This window comes from Alosa sapidissima, chromosome 13, assembly GCF_018492685.1.
Source record: "Alosa sapidissima isolate fAloSap1 chromosome 13, fAloSap1.pri, whole genome shotgun sequence".
Classification (NCBI taxonomy): Eukaryota; Metazoa; Chordata; class Actinopteri; order Clupeiformes; family Clupeidae; genus Alosa; species Alosa sapidissima.
The window spans coordinates 29,408,268-29,434,216 of NC_055969.1; the positions used below are offsets into that span (position 1 = coordinate 29,408,268).

The window sequence follows — 25,949 nt, forward strand, 5'->3', positions numbered from 1 at the left end:
TTCTGAGGCAAGAAAAGTATTTATTTGCTCATTGAAGAACAGGAACCACACATACGACCAACAAACTACGTATTTGTGTAAATCTTATTCATATCACACGCCATCCTCTCCCTCGACAGCAACCAAAACGATTAGGGTAGGATTATAAGCCTACAAGGCTTGCTGGATGATAAAACACCAACTGTCGTGGAGGTGAAATTCAAGGAAGTTGCATATAATATTAAAATAGTCTAAAAGTGCTTAATTCGTCATCTCAAATAAAGTGGATGTTGAGAGGAATTTTGGCCTGCATTTTGGTCTGTTTTCCCTCAGATGGCAACACAAGCAAACCTTTTTTTATTATTATTGTCAAATTATCTTATACTGTATGCTAACATATCTTTGGTGTGGGCAGTGTCTCCTGTCACCCATTGTAAAATAAAAAGCTTATGAATATCTCCAATTTAAGCATTATTTTGATAGAAGAAACATTTATACTGAACTGTGAAAACATTGATTAAATAATTTATTTCATGGTAGGACAAACACTTCCAGAAATCATTAATATTTCTTTTTAAGGGAGCAGGACTACATGGTTTACAGGGTCGACCATGACAAAAGAGCACAATTTCTCTGACAACAGTGCATACAAAACTAGTTGAAGTCCAGGTTCACAGGTGCATGTCCAGTCCCAATCTCAGTTGAAGGTAGAATTGTGACAGAAATGGATCAGCAATAACAGAGGGTTTGTAAAAAGCAGCACTACATATTATACACTGTGCAAAAAGTCTCCCCACATCAGATTCTGTACATAGCGTAAACATTTGTTTGTTTGAAGACAAGGTTACTCTGCTCAGTTGAGAACTGGCAATGGAGATTCAAGGAAAAATGCCTTGAATTACATAGATGGTTACAGCCAGTTATATTCCCAGTTACCTCTACACATACATACACTCATAATCACACATACACACACGCATACACACACACACACACACACACACAAACAATAGACTGACGTCTTTAAGTATATTAGTAGAATAAAACAGGTAAATCAGCAGGTAAAGGACACTGTTATCATGCCTGAACACACTCACTTCAGAAATAAAATCTAAAAAAAAAATAGCATTCAACCTAGAACAAAGTAAAGGAGGAAAAGTGCACTCTCATCTATTCCCTGATTAAGCAGCTAGCATTCCTGATGCAAATGTCCCCAAAAGAAAGCCAGAGTCTCTCAAAATATTGAGGATGAGAGAGAGATGTCTCTCAAACAGAAGGGAAGAATCTCCAGTAAAGTCAGAGTGAAGGCGAGGCGAGCTGCTAGAGTGCCACAAAAAAATGACTCAGTTTCCCATAATGCTTCACAGGGTCTCTTCAGGGTAAGTTCATGGATGCAGCTCTCTTCAGGAAGTGCACAGGATATGGGGAGTGGCTTGCACAGGAAGCAGAAAAGGGGAGGAGGTGAGTTCTTGGACAAGCGTAGGCTACTGCGCCATGCTGTTGAGACTACTGTTGGAGCCACCAATGCCGTTCTCCGTCTTCTGGAAACTTCGTACTGCACTTGGGACCTGAAGTCCTGTGGACAGGGACAGCCCACCACACCACACCTACAAAACGTAGAGAAGACAGCTCGTCTCAACAATGCAGATTGATTCCATGTATAACTTGCATAAGGAACCTACGCAGTTTCGATATTTTATACAATGGTTCATGGTTCACTGCCTAAGTTAAGCTTTAACCTTTTGTGAGAGACACACAAAGCTGCATTTCAACTTAAAAGTCGTTTGAGGTAGAGAGATTACGAGTCGTAATTACCGACTCGTTTCAAACAAGTGAACTCTGACACACTAGGGTTCATTCAGATTCACATAGTATAGTGATACTACAAGCGAATCAATCTCACACTTCCGTACAAGAAGCCACGGCCTACAGCTAAATGTAGCTGTGCCCTGAATAACTATCTGACTGTACTGTGAGATGCGTTGGCATACAGACAAGTAGGGCAGATTCTATTTGACGCAGCGCCACATATAACCTGACCACGTACAGATGTGGCCTTTTGCTGTCCTTTGTGTTCCCTGATAGCACCACTGATATTAGAGGTCAGCAGGATTGCATCCAAGAGATAAACACACACATGTTGTGTTTTTCTGTTAGCACAAACAAATGTGGTGTGTGTGTGTGTGTGTGTGTGTGTGTGTGTGTGTATGGGGGGTTCTTTGTATGTGTGTATGTGTGAGTGAGTGAATTATTTTACCATGAAAGCTGGTACTACAGGTTGGCTGAATTTCGTCTTAAATGTGTGGAGCAACTGTTTGCTTTCTGCATTGTAGAAAGAGAGTTGACCTGAAAAAAATCAAATGAAACAACTGGAGATTAAACAATTCAGTCAGAGACATACAGCACAAAACCACTCTTCACACATATCCAGGCAAAGCAAGACATAAAAGGACAGCCATTTCCAACGCTGAGTAACTGAAAAGGCCTTGGAGTACATTCATCTGTTGCGCAGTCGCATCCCTGCAGAAGAATGGAAATGAGTGACACACAATACAGAGGTATCCAATGGCCCTGCAGGATTAATGGGGCTGGAGTCGCCTGTGGCCTATACTGTTCCCTGTAACGGACACTACCTGAAAGACCGGTCTACAGGATACTACCGAGAGACCAAATGTAGGTCACAGAGGAGACTTACCATCTGAGAACTCTTTTATTGTTAGTAATCAATTGACTTATAGTACAGTAGTCCCACAGTCTACCCACATCTTGGTATATCACACCGTTTATAATGACATGTACACCTATGACACATGTTAATATGAACTCGTTAAGGTCTCCTTTCAGGGCGTTCCATTTAGAAAGTAGTACTCAGGGTGATCACGTTGGAAATAAATTAATTCTACCGTACAACCCCAAATCAGAATGTTGTGTAAATGCGAATAAAAACAGAATGCAATAATCTGCAAATCTGCAAAAAGATTTAGTAACCAAAAGGACACAGACAACATATCAAATGTTAAAAAAAAAGACTATTTCATGGAAAATATATGTTCATTTTGAATTTGATACCAGCAACACGTTTCAAAAAAAGTTGGGACGGGGGTGACAAAATGCTGGAAAAGTTGTGCAATGATGAAGAAAACCAAAAGAGGAATGTTTCACAACTAATTAGGGTAACTGGCAACATGATTGCCTCTCTGGGATGCTCTTTTTCATACCCAGAGTCTCTTATAAGTAAAGATGTAGGGGTATTCATCACTCTGTGTAAACCTGTGTGGACAAATAATGAAACAATGTCATTTTAATGCTTCTTAACATGAAATTGTGAAGTATTTGGGGAGGTCATCATCTACAGTACATAATATCATTAAAATATTTAGAGAACAAATGGCACTGCATTAAAACCAGACCTGTTTCTGTAAAGAAAATCATTGTATGGGCTCAGGAAAAACAATGATAACCATTGTCTATGAGAACAGTTTGATACTCAATTCAGAAATGCTAGAGTAAACTTTACCATGCAACAGCCAAAATTGTATTTAGACATGATACAGAAATACCACCGTCTTATCTGGGCCTGAGCTTGTTTAAAATGGACTGAGGTAACGTGAAAAAAGGTCCTGTGGTTAGACCAATCAAAATGTGCTATTTTTTTGGAAATCATGGACTCATCTGGGCTAAAGAGAAGAGGGCCTACCCAAGCATCCAACCTTTCCAACTTGTTTTGGTCCTCAATTCGAAACCCAACATCTATGATGGTGTGGAGGTGCATTAGTGTCTACAGCATGGGAATCTTGCACATCAATTCTGAATGATGAATACAGGTTTTGTGCAACATATACTGCCATCCAGGCAATGTTTTTTTCCAGGGAAGACCTTGAATATTTCAGGAAAACAATGGCAAAATGAATTCTGCACATATTTAAACAGTATTTCTCCATAGAGGAAGAGTCCAGGTGCTATAATGGCCTGTCTGCAGTCCAGACCTGTCAAATTAGGTGCATCATGGAATGAAAAACATGATTAAGAATACCTCATACTGTTGAGCAACTGAAATCCTATATCGGGCAGGAATGGGACAACATTTAATTCTCAAAACTCTAGCAACTGGTCTTCTCAGTTCCTAAACGTTTACATCGTTTTGTTAAATGAAGACGTGAAGCAGCACAGTGGTAAACATTCCCTGTCCCAACTTTTTTTGAAACATGATTCAAAATGATCAAATATTTTCCATGAAATAGTCAAAATGTTAATTTTCAACATTTGATATGTTGTCTATGTCCTTTTTGCTGCTAAATATGGGTTTACAAGACTTGTATTTTATCACATTCTGTTTTTATTTGTATTTTACACAACATCCCAACTTTTTCTGATTTGGGGTTGTACAACAAGGAGGGATGAAATTGAAAAACATGTTGGCTGATAGGAATCCTTCAAATTGTGTAACGTGTTAAAGATTACATTTCCCCCATAATCATTCATTGGGTCACTGCTGCTTTCACTGAAGGAGATCTGCTGCTGACCCTTACCTCCATCCAGGTCACAGTACACTCCTATACACTCGGGGAACGCCACGTCCAGACTCTTTGCCTTGTTGTTGTGCTTGGCGGCGAAGGAGGTCTGCAGCCAGTTGTTGATGTGGATGCACCAGGACGTGTTGGTTTTGCCTAGCTGGTCGAACTTGCCAAGGTTCCTGTAGGCCACACCGATGCTGTAGGACTTGCAGTCCTTCAAGGCCTTGACTTCCCAGTAGTGCTGACCACAGTCCATACTCGTGTCACCTGAGGGAGGGCAGGAGCATGCATGCACACACGCACACACACACACATGCGCGCGCGCGCACACACACACACACACACACACACACACACACACACACACACACACACACACACACACACACACACACACACACACACACACACACACAAAATATAAGAAAATCTAGAGAATAATTGTTCTGCTGATTATTATTATTATACACGGAGTAAGTGCGTTAATCCTGTGTATAATAGTGTAGTAGCCCATGACTGCCATACCCAGAACTGTGTAGGACTCTCCTGTAAAGCGATCCCTGCCTCCTCTTACTGCCGGCGACCGTGCAGTCGACGCTCTCTTGGGAGACGGCGTTCCACTTCTGAAAAGGCCCCAGCAAAACACAGCATTCAGTTTACTGCAGAATGATGGACACACTAGGCTCCAAAGTGATATCACATAGTAGTCATCATCGGGGATTAGTTCAGTAGGAAAACAAACAAGTGACACAGGATCGGAACAAAACACAAAAATCACACAGAAAGGAGCACCAGTGAGTCAGACAAATGAGAAGAAGAGGTTGACATAGAACGACACCACAGTCAGAAAAATGAAGAAATGGCAACAAAAGTGAAACAAATCTACACACTACTGGAGTGACTTGTATCACACGTTTTAGTAGCTACTGTACAGGTTTGGGAAATACAAAAATGCACAGGGCACATAAGGACATCAGTGACACTAGAGTAATAATGGCATGGTGTAAGACTAGGGAGGCAGATGCAATGACATATCATCTGTGCTCTAGTCACCCAGTGCTTTGTGATTACATGTCCCCTCTCGGCCTCATGGGTAATCCAGGGAAGCACAATCAAATTAGCGCTCTTACACTCTACAATTAGGACCAGGCAAGCGTGTGTTTGGTGTTTAATCAAATTAACAATTGCATGATCCATCAGCAGCGCATGACTAGAGAAAGCGGAACTGGGATGGAGGATGGCGCCACTCTCTAAGACATGCCTAACGTTGGACAAAGTGCACACATGTCTGGGGTTGATAATCAGTCAATGTGGACTGGCAGCTGCTGAAAGGCGCAGCGTGTATCCAAGGCGACGGGCCTGCCCACCCTGCCCATATGGCACATGCCGCACATTGGAGAGCAACTCCAGGAACAACTGGCCACTGAGTGACAGTCCACATAATGTGTGCAGACCAATCAACAGGCGCTAAGTGGTCACTTGTGGCAGTACTGAGGCACAAGAGTCCAACCCTCCTCTGGACATTGCTGTGACACCTGAAAAAAAGCTGTCCACACTATTGGTTTTTCAGTGACAGCTCAGTCAGTATGGTTCTGGTTTAGCAACATGATGGACTGTACAGGCTGTAAATTCGAATGTCGTTAAAGTTCCTCTTCGAAAGATGCGCTTAATGCATGTGATTGACTTAGCTTAACCATTGACGTTAGTATGCAAATTAAGTCGCAGACATGTGTGCACATAGTTTCACTGGACTGTCTGCTGATGTTGATGGACAAACTTGATGTTGATGGACATAGATGGACTACACAAACTATATTACAGGAATCTTACTCACCAAGTCATAAGATGCAAGCGTGAAAAAAAATTAGTATACGAAAATTATTACTTACTTACTTCCTTGTTATTTTCATTGATTAAAGATGTAAGTAAGGCTAGGATCTGAATTAGGCTTTGCCACCATTTCTTTCAAGAGGAGGAAGAAGAGCAAACAAACCCAAACGAGACCCACAAAGAAAAGAAGTTAGGGGACACAGTCACACACAGATGGGCTCAGTCGGTGGACAAAAATGCACTGTTCACAATTTCACTCTCCTTGGCCATTTCAGTACAGACTTGAGATCTGCTGAGAGTATGATTATGAAGCCATCCATCTGTACGTGACTGATCTCTGCCCGGCAGTCAGAATAAAAACACACACACGGCACACACTACACACGGCACACACGCCTATCTCATCTTTATCCAGTGCCTCCATTGAAACATTTGTGCTTGTGAATAGTGAGACCACAGACCCCAGGTCAGCAACGCAGAGGGCTTTACTGCGTCAGAGGCCTGTGGCCCAGTAAGCACACTGCCCTGGGGAGGCACTGGATAAGAGCACTACGCCTAAGCCAGTGTTTGTTTGGCCTGACGGCCCCCAGGCAGCCGTCTGAAGCTAATGCCACCCACTAAGCTAAATCCTAAAGCTAAGAGCCATGAGGTCACCTTGACATGTTCTTCAGATTGGCAAGGTGTGCGCTGTGGGCAAAATGAACATAAGGAGACAAATAAAAGCAAAAGGGTTAAAAAAAGATGTAGAGTGAAGAGAGGGGGGTTATGGGTGAAGCTAAGTGGTCCTGAGAGAACAGTGTTGTTGCTTAAAGCTGAATGAATTCTTAGGGGGTCTTGTAAATAATCTAGCATATGATTACATTTCTGCTGACAGCACAAAGTTGTGTAGGGGTAAAAGAGCCACACAAGGTGACAAAGGTGATGGGTCTTTCCCTCTTGCTCACTGGAACCCAAACATTCTTTCACTGCTAATCTGTACAATGAAATATTAGATTACCGGGAGATAACTTTCTTTATGGATTCAAGGATGTCAGGAAGTCAATCATTAGAGCTAAACTGAATTCTGAACACCTATGTCGTGGGTGTTAGATAACATAAATCTCTAGGATGTCAGAATGGGACTTAAAATTTAACTTCTGGAAGCAAAAGATCTAAAGAAAAATCTAAATACAGCTAATCTCAAATCTGAGCATTCTTCCAGCATTCTACACTGATCTTTAAATCACAAAAAAAAAAAAATCCATGGACCTGATCCTTTAGATAGCACATGAAATACCTGTATCTTACACAAACAGACTTGAACATGTGCAAGGTCTTGTACTGGGACATCAGGGCTAGAAAAGGGTCAGTTGCTGACCCCGGGGCTCACCTGCCCTTGTTCTCCTTGCCCTTGATTTTGCTCTCCAGGCCCTTGCCCCCCTGGGGGTCCCACTCTACACTGCCGTCCTCCACCTTCAGGTTCAGATGAGAGGAGGTCGACTCAAAGCTGAAGTTGAACGCTGGAGAGAAAACAAGTAACAATGAATGAGTTGAATAATGACTAGAAATGGGGGAGCAGTTCAAGATGACTTCTCCCCTCTCCCCCTTCAGGTGTCTTACCAGGATATCATTGTAAATAAGAAATGGTCTTCCCTGGTCATGTTAAATAAATAAATAAATAAATAAATAAAACAACATGCTTCGCCTCCCGTACTCCTTTGTCAGAAAAATAAAATGCCCACTGCCTGTTTTGGAACTGGACCTCACCCTTGGTCTCCAGTGTGACTGGATCCGAGTAGTCCCCTGCGGCCGCTTTGTTACACGCTCGGACCCGGAAGTTCATGTATCTGGAGTCAAACTTCAGGCCTGTTGGGCGTTCAGACCAATGGAAATAAAAACACCACTCAACCAAACACAACCATATCATTTTTGCAACGTAACAGGAATGTAGTATTGTGTTTGTGAGTAACTATTGTGAGTGAGAGTGTGCAAAGGTGTGTGTAGGTGTCTATAAGGGTGTGTTTGTACCTGTAAGTGTGTGTTCTGTGGTCTTGATGTTGTCCACCACCTCCCAGCAGCGCTCGTCCTTGACACGGGGGAGGCCCTCGTGGTTGGTCTTTCTGTACTCCAGGATGTAGTGGTCAATCTTGTTGTCCTCCACCGGCATCCGCCAGACTACGGTCACCGTGTTGTCCACCACAAGGCAGTCCTGCGCCTCAATCTCAGGCGCTCGTGGAACTAAAAAAAAAAAAAAAAAAAAAAAAGAGAAATAATCAACCATCCATCAACTCATTCTGTTCATGAAAATTGTTTCTCAGTGAGCATTTGTTCAGATTGTGCATTTAAATATACCTGAAGCAGCAGGAAATTTTAAGATATTTTGTGCAATAAAAGAAGCATGATTGATGTGCAACTAGACAATTGTACTTTACGCTGTAAATATTTAAACCCTGTGCTATCTGATCTAGATAATGAAAGGCTTTCAGCATCCTAATATAATCCTCTGATCTGAATGCACACAAAAGTAGAGGAGGATCGGCTGGGCTGGGTGACAGATGTCTTATTACCATCACAGTGTCCATCACTGGCCAGAGCAGGTGGCTTAGTTGCCTGTAATTGGAAGTACCCTTGAGTCTCCATTAAAAAAAACAGAGAATCCCACAGCTGGGCCTTCATAACCCCTGCTACGCTCTGGCTGTTTCACTGTAACCCTCTTCTAACACCTGAGGCGTATGCAGAGCGAGTGTCTGATCAAATAAACGATTTTACATCTAGAAGTGGATAAAAAGCACCATGGAGAATTGCCCTGCCCTATTCAACAGAGGGAAGTTTCATTCATTCGTCAATCAAAACAAACCGCACCGCTGACCAGCTCTCAAGGGCCCATAGGGGGGTGTGACGGTTTCCATGGAGACGCAACGCGATTCTGATTCTCGGCGGGTTTGAAAAGAGAGCTGGGCAGCAGAGTGACCCCGCCTTTCAGACCCCAAGCGGCCCCTATTGTCTCCTACTGCCCTAAGCGGTCAGGGCTGGGAGGGAGGTGGCAGTGGATCGCCGGTGATGGAGGCCTCTGCTCCTGGGATACACCTCTTCAGCCACAGGACTCAAGCCATCACACTCACAGGCGTTTATGTAGCTCTGTCCTCCCAGGGTAAAAGCGCAATTTCTTGATATCTTGTCTAATCTAATCTAGTCCAATAGTTGATACTTGGACCCTTGGTGTGTGTATATACATACAAATATGACATGACTGCTACTGTAATTTAAATTCCTAAATAATAGGGTTGGATAGCGTCCAGTTCAGATACTGTGCCATTACAGGTTGTGCTACAGACAACATGTTTTGAGGCAAGAGTCATGAGGAAAATGCCAAACAAAGTATAATCTGAGATTTGGAATTTATAAAAACATGACAGATCCCTGGTGCCATCTGACTGGGGTTACAAGCAGTATGTGTTTGATCCCAAATCCTTATCTCGAAGATCCTAAGAACGAAAACACTAAAAGCACCACACCAGCTGTACACTCCCCCAACCACACACACACACACACACACACACACACACAAAACACAACTGATTCTCACGTGTGCCATCACTTTCAAGCCATCAAATGCCTTTTCTACTTTTCCAGGCTTCCCTTACCAGCACATCCGCTTTCCCCCAGTAACGTGAACCCATCGTCAGCCTAATTGAGCCCAGCTGAGGGTAGGGGTTACATTTTTTTGCACTGCTAAATTTGCCCAGCACTCAACATGCTGGCCAGACAGACCACTGCTGCCAGGCTGATTAGTGTCAGACACAGGAGTTGTGCTGAAGTCATGGAGGTAAGCAGGGGGGCCGAGGCCGAGGCATTAGCTAAAGAGACTGGCTGGCTTTGTGACTTTTGGGAGCGGCTCTCACTCTCTCGCTCTCTTTCTGCACTCAGCCGGGACAACCGGGATGCGTGCACGGTCCAGCGAGCATATCCAGTGGCTCACAGCAAGAGGAGCGCAGAGGAAATGAGCTGCAGTCTGGCTGGATATGTGGAGCAAAGATACACAGTCTCTCTCTCACACACACACACACACACACACACACACACACACACACAGCTTCGCTAAGGAAACGGAGAGCTACCCATGTCCTCAACAACCCTCTTATCAACTGTCTTTACTGGTGTGGGACGTCACTGAACTTTCAATAATGATCAACATCAAGTATGGAGTGAAAGGAAAAGAGCACATGGTGCCTTAGTCCATCATCATAGACACACAGACACATCGAATGTCTAAGAGCAGCGGTGTAGTCTACGTGATACACAGGACTACGCAGTATACCCACTTAAAAAGCATCACCATCTCAGTATACCCACTTAAATAGGCAAGGATATATATATATATAAGTATATATTAAGTATATATACTCTTTTGATCCCGTGAGGGAAATTTGGTCTCTGTATTTATCCCAATCCGTGAATTAGTGAAACACACACAGCACACAGTGAATACACAGTGAGGTGAAGCACACACTAATACCGGCGCAGTGAGCTGCCTGCTTCAACAGCGGCGCTCGGGGAGCAGTGAGTGGTTAGGTGCTCAAGGGCACTTCAGCCGTGGCCCACTGGTCGGGGCTCGAACCGGCAACCCTCCGGTTACAAGTCCAGAGTGCTAACCAGTGGGCCACGGCTGCCCCATATGTAGCCTATTAACATTTGGGGTTGATCACAGTATACCCACTATAGCTAACTACTACATCAGTACACCCACTACAGCTACCTAGACTACACTAGGCCTACTGTCTAAGAGCACAATGACAGATCCCAAGTTGTGCTGCACATCTCTCTCCGCCTGCCCAGAGAGCCTCTTTTACCTGAGGGACTCTCTTCCTCATTTTGGTTTGTTAAAGTCTCCCTCTAGTATTGGATTCAGATTTTAGGAGCCCATGTTCTGTCTCTGTGGTATTTGTAGCCCCTTTGGAGTGCGTTGGTGTGGGGCACGTTCACTCCTGCTTCACTGAGATGCCCCCTGGGAGACCGGCGCTCCGCACCCATCCCCTCCACTCTCCTCCCCCCTACTCAGGCAGGCAGGCAGGCAGGCAGGGCTCTGGGTGCTCAGTCTCAGCCTCCCCTCCTCCACTCCATGCACAAGTCACTGGCCATCCCATCACAAGTCACTGCACTCCTCTCCTCAACCTGATAGCACCAGGGGCCTTTAGCTTCCTGTTCTTTACGTTCAAGAAATCTGGTAGACGGAGGACTGGAAGACTTTGGAAATTTCCCTCACGGGATCAAAAAGAGTATATACTGTATATGCTTAAAGACTTTGGTTCTCATGCAGATTGTGAATGCAACATAACCATTCAGTCTTTCTGTTGATAGGAAGCCAGATCTGTTGTGGGCTGCCGTTATCATGTCTCTTCATATGTCCCTGTGATTGATGGGCAAGTCTGTCAAAGCTACTACCTCTTTACATTATTACTGACCCACTGTCAGTCTGAGCTGTCAGGGCTAGTTACAGTTACCCTTATATGCATTGTAACAACTGACCTTGCATCAGCTGCGAAAGACCACGATCTACTGAGGGACTAAGCTTGGTGAGTCCTACACCCACTCACATGGTGCTGCTTGACTAGGGGGGTTTATTCCTTCTGACACTCCCCAGACACACATGTACACACACACACACACACACACCAACACACACACACACACACACACACACACACACACACACACACACACACACACACACACACACACACACACACACACACACACACACAATGACCTCAGGAGAGAAAACCTCTTCTGCATGAGCAGGCAACAAATGTGCTCACAATGAGGGAAACAGAAAATCTGCATTCTGTCCACTGAGACAAGGAAAAAAAACACATCAGTGCACCTATTTAAAAACGAGCCTGTGGTTGGTTAGCCAGAACTAAAAAGATGGATGAGAAAATGAACAGGCCAAAGCTGTTTCCAGCCAGAAAAAAAGTTCACCATCTTGATTACAATATCTCGTTCCCTGACATTATAAAGTGTTTTTTGACAGTAAATAGTATTTAAAGTATGAGGATGGACTAATAACGTCAGAATGTTCAAGAAGGCCAATATTAGTGGCCTCATTCAGTTGCTGTAATAGTTCCTGTGATGTGTTTTTTTATAGTGAGAAGGAAAACGAATCCAGGCACTCCAGGAAAGGTGACTGAGGAAGGTATATTTAAAAAGCCTTTATTTATTACTGGCTAATCCATAGTTTAAAACGCCAACATGTTTCCATCACACTTGGTCTTCATCAGGGCATGTTCGTTTTAAACTATGGATTAGCCAGTAATAAATAAAGGCTTTTTAAATATACCTTCCTCAGTCACCTTTCCTGGAGTGCCTGGATTCGTTTTCCTTCTCATGAACTGATCCCATTTTCCAAGAGCACCCGATACGAGGATAAAGTCTACGCTTTACAACCAAGAGCTACCAGCCTCTTTTGCTGAAGTGTTTTTTAGAGTGTTGTTCAACCCAAGACATTTCATTTAGTGAGATTATTAATGACATATCTTAAACCGGAACTTTGTTCAAAATGCAACTTACTCTGAAATGTGAAATGTTAATCTTGCTAAGGGCACACTATTGATATCTTCCTTTGTATTTTTGTAGTATGTATGTGTGTGTGGATGTATGTGTGATGTGCATAAGCTATTGGACACCTTCATTTCCTTCTGGATAAATAAAGTATCTCTATCTATCTATCTATATATAGATTAGAAACCGCAGATTTTTATGCTGCCCCATCCCACACTGTTTTGGTGTGGATTTAAGAAACTCACCAGGGAGGAAGTTGAGGTTCTGGAGCAGCTGTCGCTCCTGGGAGAAGTCCACCATGAGATGCGTCATGCTATCCGTGGCCTTGGGCTTCATGGTCAGGCGGAAGGCCGGAGCCATCGTTACCCTGAGAGTGGTCAGCAGAACAGCATTTCAGAACCGATTCTTCTCTAATTACAAACAAAATATTACACATGCAAGCATCAATTATTTTTTTGTAATCTACTTATCATGCAGAAAGAAAAACTCATATCCATGTTTTAGACCAAAACATGAGTGAAGCTTTATCTAACATGAGTGAAGCTTTGTCCCTGTCCAAACAGCTTTAAAATTATCCAAAATCATTTTAGTGAAGTCTGACCTTATGGTCATCTAACTATTATAAAAAAACAAAACACAAGGGTCTTGCAGCGCCTGACTCATGTTAAGCTCTAGTGGAACCCTAAGGGTGGCACTAAACTAGAACACTCACACACACACGCACACGCACACGCACACGCACACGGCCCATGTCACAAATACATCTGTGGCCAGATTCACATTAAAACATCTCTTTCAATATTTTTACATTATTTACAATCCATTGAAACACAGTCTTGAGTCATTTTACAAGGATTAAAAGAAAAACCACCCAAGTGTTTACGTGAGGGCATCGCGTGCATTGAAGTTTGAGTGCATTTGATGCTTTGCATTAAGACAACACACAGGACACCAGGCTCAAGCAGAGAGAAGTGAAAGGGATACCGTACCTATCTTTGATCTGTTTGGCAGCCTTTGGAGAGGAGGCGAGGAGGAGAGGAGGAGAGGAGAGGAGAGGAGGAGAGGAGGAGAGGAGAGGAGGCGAGGAGGAGAGGAGAGGAGAGGAGGAGAGGAGAGGAGAGGAGAGGAGGAGAGGAGGAGAGGAGAGGAGAGGAGAGGAGAGGAGAGGAGAGGAGGAGAGGAGTGGGGGGGGGGGGGGGAGAATGGAAACAGGTTGAGAGGGAGAGAAGAAGGAGGTGTCGTTAGTAGAGCCAGAGACGGTTGATAAAGCATATATGTATATTAAGGATCTTTGGTAGAGCCATGCAGGTGGAGAGGTGAGCATGCACATCAGTCAGCCCAGAGCTGCTCTGGAGTAGAGAACAAGTCCATCCGGACACATAAACACACACACACACACACACACTCTATCCACACACACACACACACACACACACGCACTCCATCCACACACACTAACACACACACACCCACACTCTATCCACACACACACACACACGCGTGCACGCACACACACACACACACACACACACACACACACACACACACATCTCACACTCTATCCACACACACACCTCTCACACTCTATCCACACACACCCACACCCATTACCCACGTGATCTCTCTCTCTCTCAATTGCTCATTCACTCCTTCTCTCTTTCCCACTCACACACACACAAACACACTCATGATATTCAAATGAGAATAGCACAGCTGGTCTATTTTTCACCACACCACACCACACCCTCATACACACACACACACACACACACAAACATATATTGTTAGGCAGACAATACAGAAAGCACAGACCACAGAACTCAACATGTGAGGGAAAAATTCAGCTGTATCATTTCAAGGAATTATTTAAGACCAGTTTTTTTTGTGAAACGAGATTGTTTGCTTTGAATGTAAAGTGATAAATAAGTCATGTTCAAACACAACAACAAAAGACCCCCAACCCCCCCCCCCCCCCCCCCCCCACAGGATTAGTGTCTTCTTCATTGTCATACATGTATGTATGGCGGGACCAATGATAGACAGATTTCTGGCTTAGTTAATGTGTTTGTTTTTTGACCCTCTTACTACCTGTCACAGTCAGCACATATATCCAATGGTGACCTTAAATCCTTAAATGTTTAGGATATGTTTGTAAAGTATTAAAAAGACGTTTTCTGAAATAGCACAGTTGATGTTACCTTTATCTTAATGAAGGAAACGACAAAAGGAAATGATACATAACTGAGTCTGTTGGCATGAGCCTAAATGCAGTGGCTCTTTTTAATCTGAATCATGTTTCACAACAGAGCTGAAGCCAACTGACAGATGAACAGCTGCTTATAAATGGGCCCCTGGCAATCTCTCGACCTTCGTGCTAACATACATGAGTGGCACTGGAGTGTGTGTGTGTGTGTGTGTGTGTGTGTCTCCTTAGACATGGTGGAGGGGCATTTTTCTACCTTTGCGAACTCGTCTTCATCTTTGATGTGCAGAGCGTTGTTTGCGAACTCCAGAAGCTCCTCTGCACTCTCCAAGGCATTGGTGCTTTGCGTTAGCTGGTTCTGCCAGAGTAAAAAACACAGGGAAGTGGGATTTTAAGCACCAAAAGAGGAACATTAATTGAACGTCATGGCAACACCAACCCCTCTACCACGACTGCAGGCTCGATTAGCAACAAAAATCCAAATAAATATTTGTTTTGAGAGGATTAAGCTTGAATGCACACATCTCGACGAGTCTCCGCCCTCTCTGGTTAAAAAAGGGCTTATGTAAGGGCATTACATAAAGTTGACTACATGTCGGACAGGCAGGGAGGCAAAAACATTCCGGTGACATTTGTATGGACAGAGGACTGAGGGCTCCAGATGCTGCATAGGCGTCCTGAGCCTCCACCAGGTGGCTGGACTCCTCGCTTTGTCAACACAAATACGCAGGCCAGGCATTTAGGGCTTTAACAGCATCAGGGGAGTAAACGGAGCGCTGAAGGTGACCGGGGGAGTGTCACCTTCTCTCAGCCGTTACTTAGCCGTTGCTCATTAATTGAGAGTGGGGTCCAGCTCGTAAGTGGCCTCCACGAGCCGAGTCATACCACAACAGACTGGGCTTATTTCAGCAGTAACGTTGTCCTCCCTCAGGGACGAACACAAGAAGCCTGCTCTACTCTTCTCTCTTTCTGATCATTCTTATGTCTCTCTCTCTCTCTCTCTCTCTCTCTCTCTCTCTCTCTCATCTTGCATCTTGCATCTTGCATCTTGCATCTTGCCCTTGCTCTCTATCTCTTTTCCCCTCTATCCAACGGGGGGGGGGGGGGGGGTGCGTTGGGGGGAGCAAGGGCAAGATGCAAGAGGGCATTGACGAGAGAGAGAGAGAGAGACATAAGAATGATCAGAAAGAGAGAAGAGTAGAGCAGGCTTCTTGTGTCGTCCCTGAGGAGGTTAGAGCGTTGTGTGAGATCAGTGAGAGATCAGGTAGCTGTGAATCTGGTCTCAGGTTCCCTTGGCCAGAGAGCGGTCAGATATTGTCCTCTCAGAGCTGCAGCTGCCCAGGCTGTGGTGGATGCCTTTGTGTTCAGGGTTCACCCTCACCCTCACACACACACACACACACACACACACACACAGTGTCCGGGCTGACTCAGAGTAACGGCCAATGACTCATGATTATACTAGCAACACAGAAGTCCAGGAGCGCAAATGAAGTGGAAACGTCAACATGTCCGCGGACGACTAAAGGTCAATAACACACAGACACGTTACCAAGGGCATGTTTTGGTCATTTTATATAGCCCACATGACACATGCATACAGAGTAATGGTTGTTGTCCTCTACATGAGACCTGGTAGACAGCTGGGCAACACCGGGCACGCCAAATAAAGCGTTTTGTTTGCAGAGCGTACTGTGCAACAATTAGCTTTCACTATGATCAATGGATGCTGGCTACACCAGATGCAAGAGCAGTGCTCATATACGAAAACGTTTGATTATTTCTAAACTACTTTTACACTATGTGAACAGAGCGCTTCAGCTGTGCATTCGGTGTAGCCCGGCTGCAAGGGTGTGTGCTGAACTTGACGTGATGGGAGCTGGAGAGGGCAGGGCCTCTGATGGCTAAGCTCTTATCTGGGCTAATTTCACACACTTTTATTGTTCCTGTTCAGCGGCCTCAGAGGGCTGGCCAGAGAACTGCCATAGCAGCACGATGACATCACCGGGCCCAGCCGCGCAGGGCTCAACAGGCCGGCCAAAACCCAAACAACACACACGCACACGCACACACACACACAGAATCTCTCACATTTGCTTGGTCATGACCCCCTCACAAACATATACTGTATAGTATTGCGGCCCCCCCCCCCCCCCCCCCCCCCAGTACCCCACCTTCTGTTCATGTTTAAGACAAACACACAAAGAAACAAACATGCACCCATCCGGATGTGCACTAGCCCAGACACAAACAATTCACACATTCTTACACTCTCCAATTATACACAGTCATCCAGTGTCCTGCACAAGAGACACTCATGGTTATGTCAATAACAAACACACAAACACACACACACACACACACATATATTCTTTTGTCTGAATTACTCCTACAGAGCGTATTTTGTACCCAATCTACAACCCCAGGGAATATGCAGGGTTTGTAATAGCAGACCGTAACAGAGTTTCTAATAGGAAGCTCTGGTTTACCTGGAGCTCATGGGACTTCCTGGCCTGTTCCTGCTTGATGGCGTTGGTCATACTCCCCTTCATCTCGTCCAGGATGGAGAATAATGTGTCAAACTCCTCCTCAAGGTCTGAGACTACCTGTGAGGAATTCACCTGCACAGCACCATTCAAACACAGAGTAACAACATGCATCAGAAAGACTGCCTGAGAATGGAGAGCAGATCAAACTATACACGGGTTTCCAGTTTACCAACAAAACTAGATGCGCGCGCAGCCGTGGGGCAGAAGACGCTTGGTGGCCGTCCACAACGTTATAAACTTAACCTAAATAGTCAGCTGCTGTAAGCTACAATCGGATTTTTTTGTATACCCCTGTTGTCTCAATGATAATAACATCTCATTTCAGACATGCATTTCGTTAGGGATATTGAACATATTTAACATTCTCTAACCATCGTGATTTCAAATTGGTGCAGTTTTCAGCACAAAAACTCATTTTATTCTTTTGCATTGCTCTATGCTGTTCTATGGTGCTTTCTGCCTCTTGGTTGCGCACACATGTTTTCGTGACGTTGCATAGAAATCCATGTATAAGGATGAAACACTTCCTGTTTCAATCTATCCCTGTTACAATGTATTGTTTTTGTCACGAAAGATCTCACTTTCTGCTCCTGAGAGAAGCAGCTACTTTCATTATTAATGAATAACTGAAAAAGATGGTTGAATAGATAAAAAATCCATCACAGGTCAAATATCAGTGCAGCAAGTTTATGTATATTTAGCCAGATTTATGAGCACTCTGATCCCTTGTGGGGACTAAAGTTACAAATCAATTGCAATGTATCTCATATGGGGGTCATTCTGTATCAAATCAGACAGAATCCAGGAAAATGGTTGCCGCACCATCTCAGAGTTTGTCTACACAATGTTAAGGTCCCAAAACAATTCCAATGTTTACATATATTTTGCACTTGAACTACAATCTCAAAAAAAGTCTTATTTTGGAAGCCATGTTTGGGCATTAAATCAATCTTCAAAGGTATTTTTTGGACCCATTCATCTGAGACAGTGACAACCTTATCTGATTTGACATAGATCCATGGGTAAAAGCCATAACAGTTGCATACTGTGGCTGGATTCAGTGACTCCAGCTCTTTGGAAGCAAGGTGAAAGCCTTGGCCTGGGACACAACTATCCAATATTACACATTCTGCCACGTAAGGAGTTTCTCACCTGAACTCCCGCCAAGGAGTGACTAAGCGTATCAATGAAATTGTGCAGCTCCTCATTTTTGTTCGCCAACGTGGTAATTATCCTTTGTAGGGCCTCCTAGAAGAAGAGAGAGAGAGAAAAAAAACCAAGCAACTTAGTATGAATGGTCAGTTCATTAAGTATAAGTATGTATATATACTTTTTTGATCCCGTGAGGGAAATTTGGTCTCTGCATTTAACCCAATCGGTGAATTAGTGAAACACAAACAGCACACAGTGAACACACAGTGAGGTGAAGCACACACTAATCCCGGCGCAGTGAGCTGCCTGCTACAACAGCGGCGCTCGGGGAGCAGTTGGCTCAAGGGCACTATAGCCGCGGCCTACTGGTCGGGGCTCGAACCGGCAACCCTCCGGTCACAAGTCCAGAGTGCTAACCAGTGGGCCACGGCTGCCCCAATTTTAAGGCCAAGGTGTAAAACCAGTGTAAGTTAGCAATATGGTAATGTGATGTGCCATGTTACATTGATAGGGATGCTTGGCAGTTCAATCATGTGAACACGGTTAAAAGCGTCTGCCAACACAGGACTACTATTTAAGCTCACACTCCACTTATATACTCCCACTAACTTTAGAACCTCAGGTGACCTTCTCACACAGGAATTGGGTCTGGCACGCACACACATCCCTGGATATTTCCAGAAATACTGACTCTGCAGAGGATATCGGTGGCAGTGAGGCACAGGGTCAATGCAGGAAGTACAGTATCCTCAGACTGAAACCACATGTTATCCAAAGCACAAATGATTGATTTGCATGTGACAGATGTTACATGTGCACCCGAGCACAGACGGTTTGTATGCAAGACTGCAGTACCCATCTTTGAGAGTCTCAAGAGTGACTTTAAGGAAAACAGGCATGGGACAGGGAGTCAGAAGTGTTGCTAGAGACCTGCATTGTTGGCGCTGACTCCACCGAGTGGTGCAGCCTCTAGCGTTTCCATCGGGACTGAGATACTATCTGCCTACTGCTCCCCGTCAGCTTGCCATCAGCCCCTGTTCTGTGACTCAAACTCAGTTATTGGAAGGGGGGGGGGTTTGCAATATGCAAGCATGGGGGATAACAGAACACTTCCTGCAGTGTCTCAGTCATCACAGAGAAAGACAAGATACCTCTCTAAGATCCTTGAAGTGCTTGTTAGCTGGTTGCTTGGTGATGGTTGCTTTAGTTCTACAGGGGCTGGTCAGTTACAGACAAACATATTGAAGTATAACGGTCATCTGCACATTCTGTTGTTGTGAAGCGTGCAGCTAAATCTCTGCATAGTTCACCCATGCATGTACACACTCGGTCACACATACAAGAATGCCTCTGTAGCATCATGACCCAATTCGTAGCGACGGCAGCATCGCTTGATTTTCACATTCATTTTCAGACGGCCATGGCGGACATCGCCTTTAAAGGCTCGTTTGTGCTGGCCCATATAGCAAATCAGGCGTTAACAGCGCAGCCGTGCCACGCGTGCACAAGCAGCCATGCCTGGACGGCCCTGCCGCCTGTCCTTTTGGACTTGTGAAAAAGACTGCCCACCGCCGCCATACGCCCGCGCCTGTCAACTGGCACGACACCACCCCGCAAGAGTTCATCAGGTGTCCATGTCAACACCCCAACAACAGACAGATACCACTCTGTGTGTGTTACAGTTTAACCGTACTTAACAGCTGCTGACAAGGGCTTGGTTTGCTTCATTGTACCTTAGACAGATAAGGGGGGAAGAGCAGTGTCATAAAGCAACCATCCATTGGGTTTTATTGTCTTCTTTGATTTTTTTTTTAATTTAATTTGGCCACTGACTGCAGCAGTGATTCCTCAGTGTGACAAGATGCCAGTGACTAATGCTGACAAACACCCTTTCCCCAGTGGAGACAGTGAGGAGGGCAAAACTGGAGAAGGGATGAAAAAGAACAGCATCAGAAACACAGGACTCTGTGGACAAAAAATGAGTGTGTAAAAGAGTGAGTGAAAGTAGGTGTTGTGGTTGTGTGTGTGTGTGTGTGTGTGTGTGTGTGTGTGTGTGTGTGTGTGTGTGTGTGTGTGTGTGTGAGTGAGTGAGTGAGTGAGCGAGCGAGTGAGCGAATGAGTGACTGAGTAGGGAGTAGGTGTGTGTGTGTAAGACAGGCAGATAGAGCTTAGAGCATAAGTGTCTGAGAAGATCATTTCAAAATGCAGATAAATGGTTTAAAAAAAAAAACTGCATGAATATATCCTCAACCATAGCAAACTAGTCTTCATTTAACAGAGCACAAAGGTTTACTACCAGAGGTAATATCAAAACAAGCCTACATCAGCAATCTTGAGGTCTATAAATATGGTGTTGCGTCAACCAACATTCCTACAGAAGCCATGGAGAGAGACACGCTGGCTGGAAGTGAGGAAATAGTCACGTCTCCCACTACTCCAAGACGCTGCCTCTATAGTATGTGTAATGGTATGGGCCGTTTCCTCTTTCACGGACATGAAACCCTAAACAGGGGGATTAGGTTCACTTGTCGTGCAAAAGTATCGGAACTCCTATAGTTGTTTACTGAGTTGCAGGAGCAAAGGGATAAGACAGCACGTAAATCTTTCCTAGGAGTTGTATTCATGCAATAAAGTATCTTTGGGATGTCTCTTCATATGCTGATACATTTGAAGGTTTTATATTGATGAATATTTGAATATATTGATTGAATATATGAATATTTTAAATTCATAAAATGACCTGACTTGACTTTTCGACACAAGTTGAGTAATCGCATACGATATTGATTTTGTGTGTTTTATACACGGTAAAAAATATGAAAATAAACTCAAAAAAGACTTTAGAGTGTAAAAACCTTAAAAATCGTTACAAGTATTCTGTCAATATTGCACAAAACTGCAATTGTATATTTTCTCTTTGGTGTATTTGAACCAAATATCATGTTACCAGAGCTACAGCAACATATTGATTAACAGCACGAACTGCTATAGACCTTAATGAGAATCCAATACCTAACAACTGTACTAGAAAGCCAATAGGTCAGCAACAGCAGGAAACGGAGTGATGGAGGTGCTTTTGACCACATCAAAAGTGAAGGCTCGCGTCCATGCCCAGTTATGGGCACAAAGCCATATCAGATAACAGTGGAAAAGAGCCGACTCCCTGGACACAAAGAAAGGTGTGGTTGCCTTATTTGCTCATGTCCACCCTATTAGGTCCATCTGTGTTACAGTAGAGATTAATAATTCATGTGTGTCATGTTAGAGTGAATGATTGTGTTCTCTGTGTGTGTGTGTGTGTGTGTGTGTATTTGTATTTGTGTGTGTGTGTGTGTGTGTGTGTGTGTGTGTGAGGGGGGGGGGGGGGTGGGTTAGAGGTCTTTCTCCAATTCACCACTCTGTGTAGTAGGGGAACCCAATACACCCCTGAGATGTAACGTGTTGCTGTGTGTGTGGCTTTCCCTTGGTAGCACTGAACGAGAGTCCATCCATGTAGCACGGCATAATTAGATAGATTTAGGGATTAGTCCTCTCTGCTATCTATAGCTGCAAGGCGACACCAGGTTTAGGACATTAACAGTAGAATTGCATGCAGAAATGTTGTGCAGTGCAGGTAACACAGAGAATCCATATACAGTAACCTATAGCTGAAAAAAAAAAACTTCTAAACAATAATTAGTGGGACAATTAAAGATCATATATATATATATATATATATATATATATATATATATATTAAATAAACTAAATATACCTCATTTATATAGTATAGCAATAAAAATGGATATCATTACAGCTATATCATTAAGTCTTAAAGTCTTTGAAACAAAAATTGAAACAGCAAAAACCACAATGGCCCGTAAAGGCCATCATACCTGTTGTTTGACATTAGCTTGCGATCTCACTAACGAGGTTACATAATACACATGGTGTGGTGCTGATGCTCAGAAACATGTTACAGCACAAAGGGCGGCGCTAACATGCTCTATTCTGAGCGTGCTGCGTTGGTGAATCAGGGGCAAATCCTCAAGACCAGACCAAACAGTACTTTCCCCAGATCTACATGCAAAACAGCCTTCTTCAGACCTTCAGGCCTAGATTGTTAAGATCCATAACACCTCTGCTAGATGTTGATTGCTATGTTTGCTAATAATGTGTCAATGCTACTGTAGGTTCTACAATCTGACATCCTCTGTATTCTGCACATCTCATTGACATTCTGGAGCATTTAGGATCAGTATACTGTAGGCCTACACCAACATGCAGCAGCTCCCCCGGCATCAAGTGATTATTTCATTCACATTTTGAAGTGGAATAACAGCAACCTATACATCAGAGCCAAAGCTGAGAGAGAAAGAATCATTACATTGAGTTATGCCATTGCCACCCATGCCAATTGTGCTGTTTCATAAAGTTCATAAAGTAATTACAACACCCTCAATCAGTCTTAGTCAGCAGGAAAGTTTATTGGTGTCTAACACAGGGGAACAAAATATACTTGGCAGAAAAATGAATCCTCGAGTCTCAACTGTAACCACAGCACAGTAGCCCAGGCAACAAACACACACACGGACGCATATCCTGGCTAGTAAAAACACCACCCTCTGGCCCTGGGCCTGGGTCGTCTGCTATTTATGCTGCCTCTGACTAACCTGGACCTCCACACACAGTCAACATGATCAGTGGTATACAAGACAAAACGCTTCGACATGTGAATGGTTGACATCAAAGCCAATTACATGAGTACATGAAATATGTGAAATGTTCTTCTGGTCTACAGAGAACTTAGTGTTCAAAGACAGTGTTCAAATGACTTTTTTTTTTACTGATTAGAGCCTTTAAATGCAATATGTAAACATTAAGTCAAATTAATGCACTACTGTAAACTTATGAGGTAAATACCATGTCTGCTATGTAAACATAATGGAAAATGCGGGCATAAGCACTGTGTAATAAAATAGCATGATTATTACCATGGAAAGGAGCTAATAACACAGAGAACAGGACAAGAACCAAGTTTCAAATCTATAGGCTTCCTTCATGATAGCAACACTGACACAAAAATGACTAGATTAGAGTTGCAGCTTAGTGGTATTCATGTACCACTGAACACGTCACTATGTAAATGAGTAAAAAAGATGTTTACATATATTTGATCAACATCCAGTCTACCCTGGTGCAGGACAATGTGTGACTGTCAATGTGACAAGATACTGATAGTGAGTAAGAGAGTGTACACACGTCACACACACACACAAGGGCATCAAAACCCAGGACACACAGATGTACACAGATGTACAGTGTAGCCTACTAGCTAGGCTATGTATCAATAACTCTTGATCAAGTCAACAGTTTTTACAGAACAAGTCCATCTGTTTTGACACAGCAATACCACACAGGAACAGTGAAAATCTACATAGCCTACACCTTTACTAAGTCATACCCACAACAGCATATTCGTTTGAATTCGTTTGAATAATCCCAGTTCAATCATGTTTATGTGCATGCTGCTGTTTTAGGCTCATACAGGATTGTTGTGTTAGTAAGGATGTCTGCCATCTGCCTTTCCCAGAGGCCTTTCCTCCATAGGTGATGTCATTCTTTCAGACAGTGACCATGTTGTGCCACTGTTGGGCAAAAGCCTCTATTATTAGTTAATTCTATTTAGCAAGTAAAAGGCTTTAGGCTGAAAGCACATGAAGACCACTGACATTCATATGGTTATGGTGCTTATGGTGCACTATACATATCTGAACATCATGTAAGATTCTTTGACCTTTCAGATCCAAACAGGTATTTTTTTTTAACTTCTGCCAATAAGTAAACAAACACCCTACACGTGAATGTGACAATACTAAAGAAAAAGACCAAGAGTACGAATATTAAAATGACTGATCACTATTCAAACTAGAGGTACTCTAAATAACAAAGGGAAAACTGAATCTATTTCAAGACACCAATCCTCATTTCCTTGATGCACCTGCTACGTAACGGAAGGGCAGAAGGACTGCAATTTCCCAGCAAATTGACAAGTCAGTGAGAGCTATTTGAAATGCGACACCTGTTCCCCCCCTAAAGAAACAATTGTATTTTCATGTTTTCTTTCTGAAACCTATTATGTAACTTTATGAAATCTCTCAACGCAAACCAGACTAAATCCCATTTCTGCATAACCCAGAGTGGGAATCATACATAAACCAACCAGCGTTCCCATGCAGTGTGTATGTAGACGACACTATTCAATGCCATGCTAAAATCAACAGTAGGCAAGAATGTAATGTTAACATCAATGTAAACGCCCTCGAATGATGCTATAGCCTCGAGATGCAACACAGATAGCCACTACAACACTTTACTGTCATTTTAATCTTATGGGAATAACCTGCCGACGATTTCAGTGCAAACAAACGAATCTGATGGCTGCTAGCCGCAGCTTGAGGTCAAACAAAATGACAATGTGTAGCATCTATTCGTAAATATTCCTGCACGGAGTAGCATATGTAACGACCTGACAAGATCAAATGTAACTGGGTGCATGACAAGAGTTCCACTGTAGGATAGCTGCTACACACTAACCTACCAACTAGCGGTGCAGCCTCTCAGCTTTACGATATAATGTAACAATGATCATTCAGAAGAACACAAAATACTTGCCACGGAATACACCAGTATCAGCTGTGCAATACACATACGTCAGATCTACTTACTTTTTGAGAGTCCATACCGAGGACCAAAAACAAATAAGATCAGATATAATTCATGGACGGGCCAAGTTTCTCCGCGAGGAAGACGATTATCCCGGTGGAACAAGGCGGAGCACTGTGAACATGCGCATTAGATTTCAAATCCCCCACTCAAATGAGGCAAGTGGTAAATAGAGGCTTGTACAGTGTGACAAGAGCGGTCAGTTAACAAGGCCATAGATATCTAAAGACTTGGGGAGAAAAGTGGGTGTTTGGAAATTTTAGGCTCATCTTTTAACTTCCAGTTTGTTGACAATATTTTATGTGGACATAGGCCTAGGCTTAGGCTAATTCACATAGCAGATGGCTCAGACCATCTTTTTTACCTGAAGTAATTATGTTCACAAATGATGGTTAGATTTTAAAATATGGTTTGGCCAAACTCTTAAATTCCCAGCAGTTGTATTTTGAAGACTGCATCAAAGAAGGCCTGGCTAAACCT

General features: G+C 43.6%; 1 protein-coding gene across 2 annotated transcripts; it reads right to left on the bottom strand.

Moving 5' to 3' along the window:
- fsd1l (fibronectin type III and SPRY domain containing 1-like) lies at positions 1 to 25,613 on the bottom strand. Of its 2 annotated transcripts, XM_042060046.1 has the most exons (14): positions 25,472 to 25,613; positions 18,765 to 18,860; positions 17,553 to 17,684; positions 15,320 to 15,421; positions 13,850 to 13,872; positions 13,106 to 13,227; positions 8,331 to 8,540; positions 8,070 to 8,168; positions 7,693 to 7,822; positions 6,978 to 7,010; positions 5,019 to 5,116; positions 4,509 to 4,760; positions 2,237 to 2,325; positions 1 to 1,586 (listed from the first exon to the last, which is right to left on the bottom strand). In XM_042060046.1, exons 1-14 carry the CDS (start codon positions 25,484 to 25,486, stop codon positions 1,464 to 1,466), a joined length of 1,524 nt encoding a protein of 507 aa, XP_041915980.1. In that variant the 5' UTR covers positions 25,487 to 25,613; the 3' UTR covers positions 1 to 1,463. The 2 variants fall into 2 exon arrangements, with proteins under 2 accessions (XP_041915980.1, XP_041915981.1); XM_042060047.1 differs by lacking the exon at positions 6,978 to 7,010.
- Positions 25,614 to 25,949: the final 336 nt, after the last annotated feature.

Bases quoted from the DNA above. Each gene is read 5' to 3' on its own strand.
- fsd1l (XM_042060046.1), bottom strand. The intron at 17,685-18,764 runs GTGAGAAACTCC...GGTGCTGTGCAG, and splicing joins ACTCCTTGGCGGGAGTTCAG to GTGAATTCCTCACAGGTAGT. The intron at 4,761-5,018 runs GTATGGCAGTCA...GCCCTCCCTCAG, and splicing joins AGAGTCCTACACAGTTCTGG to GTGACACGAGTATGGACTGT.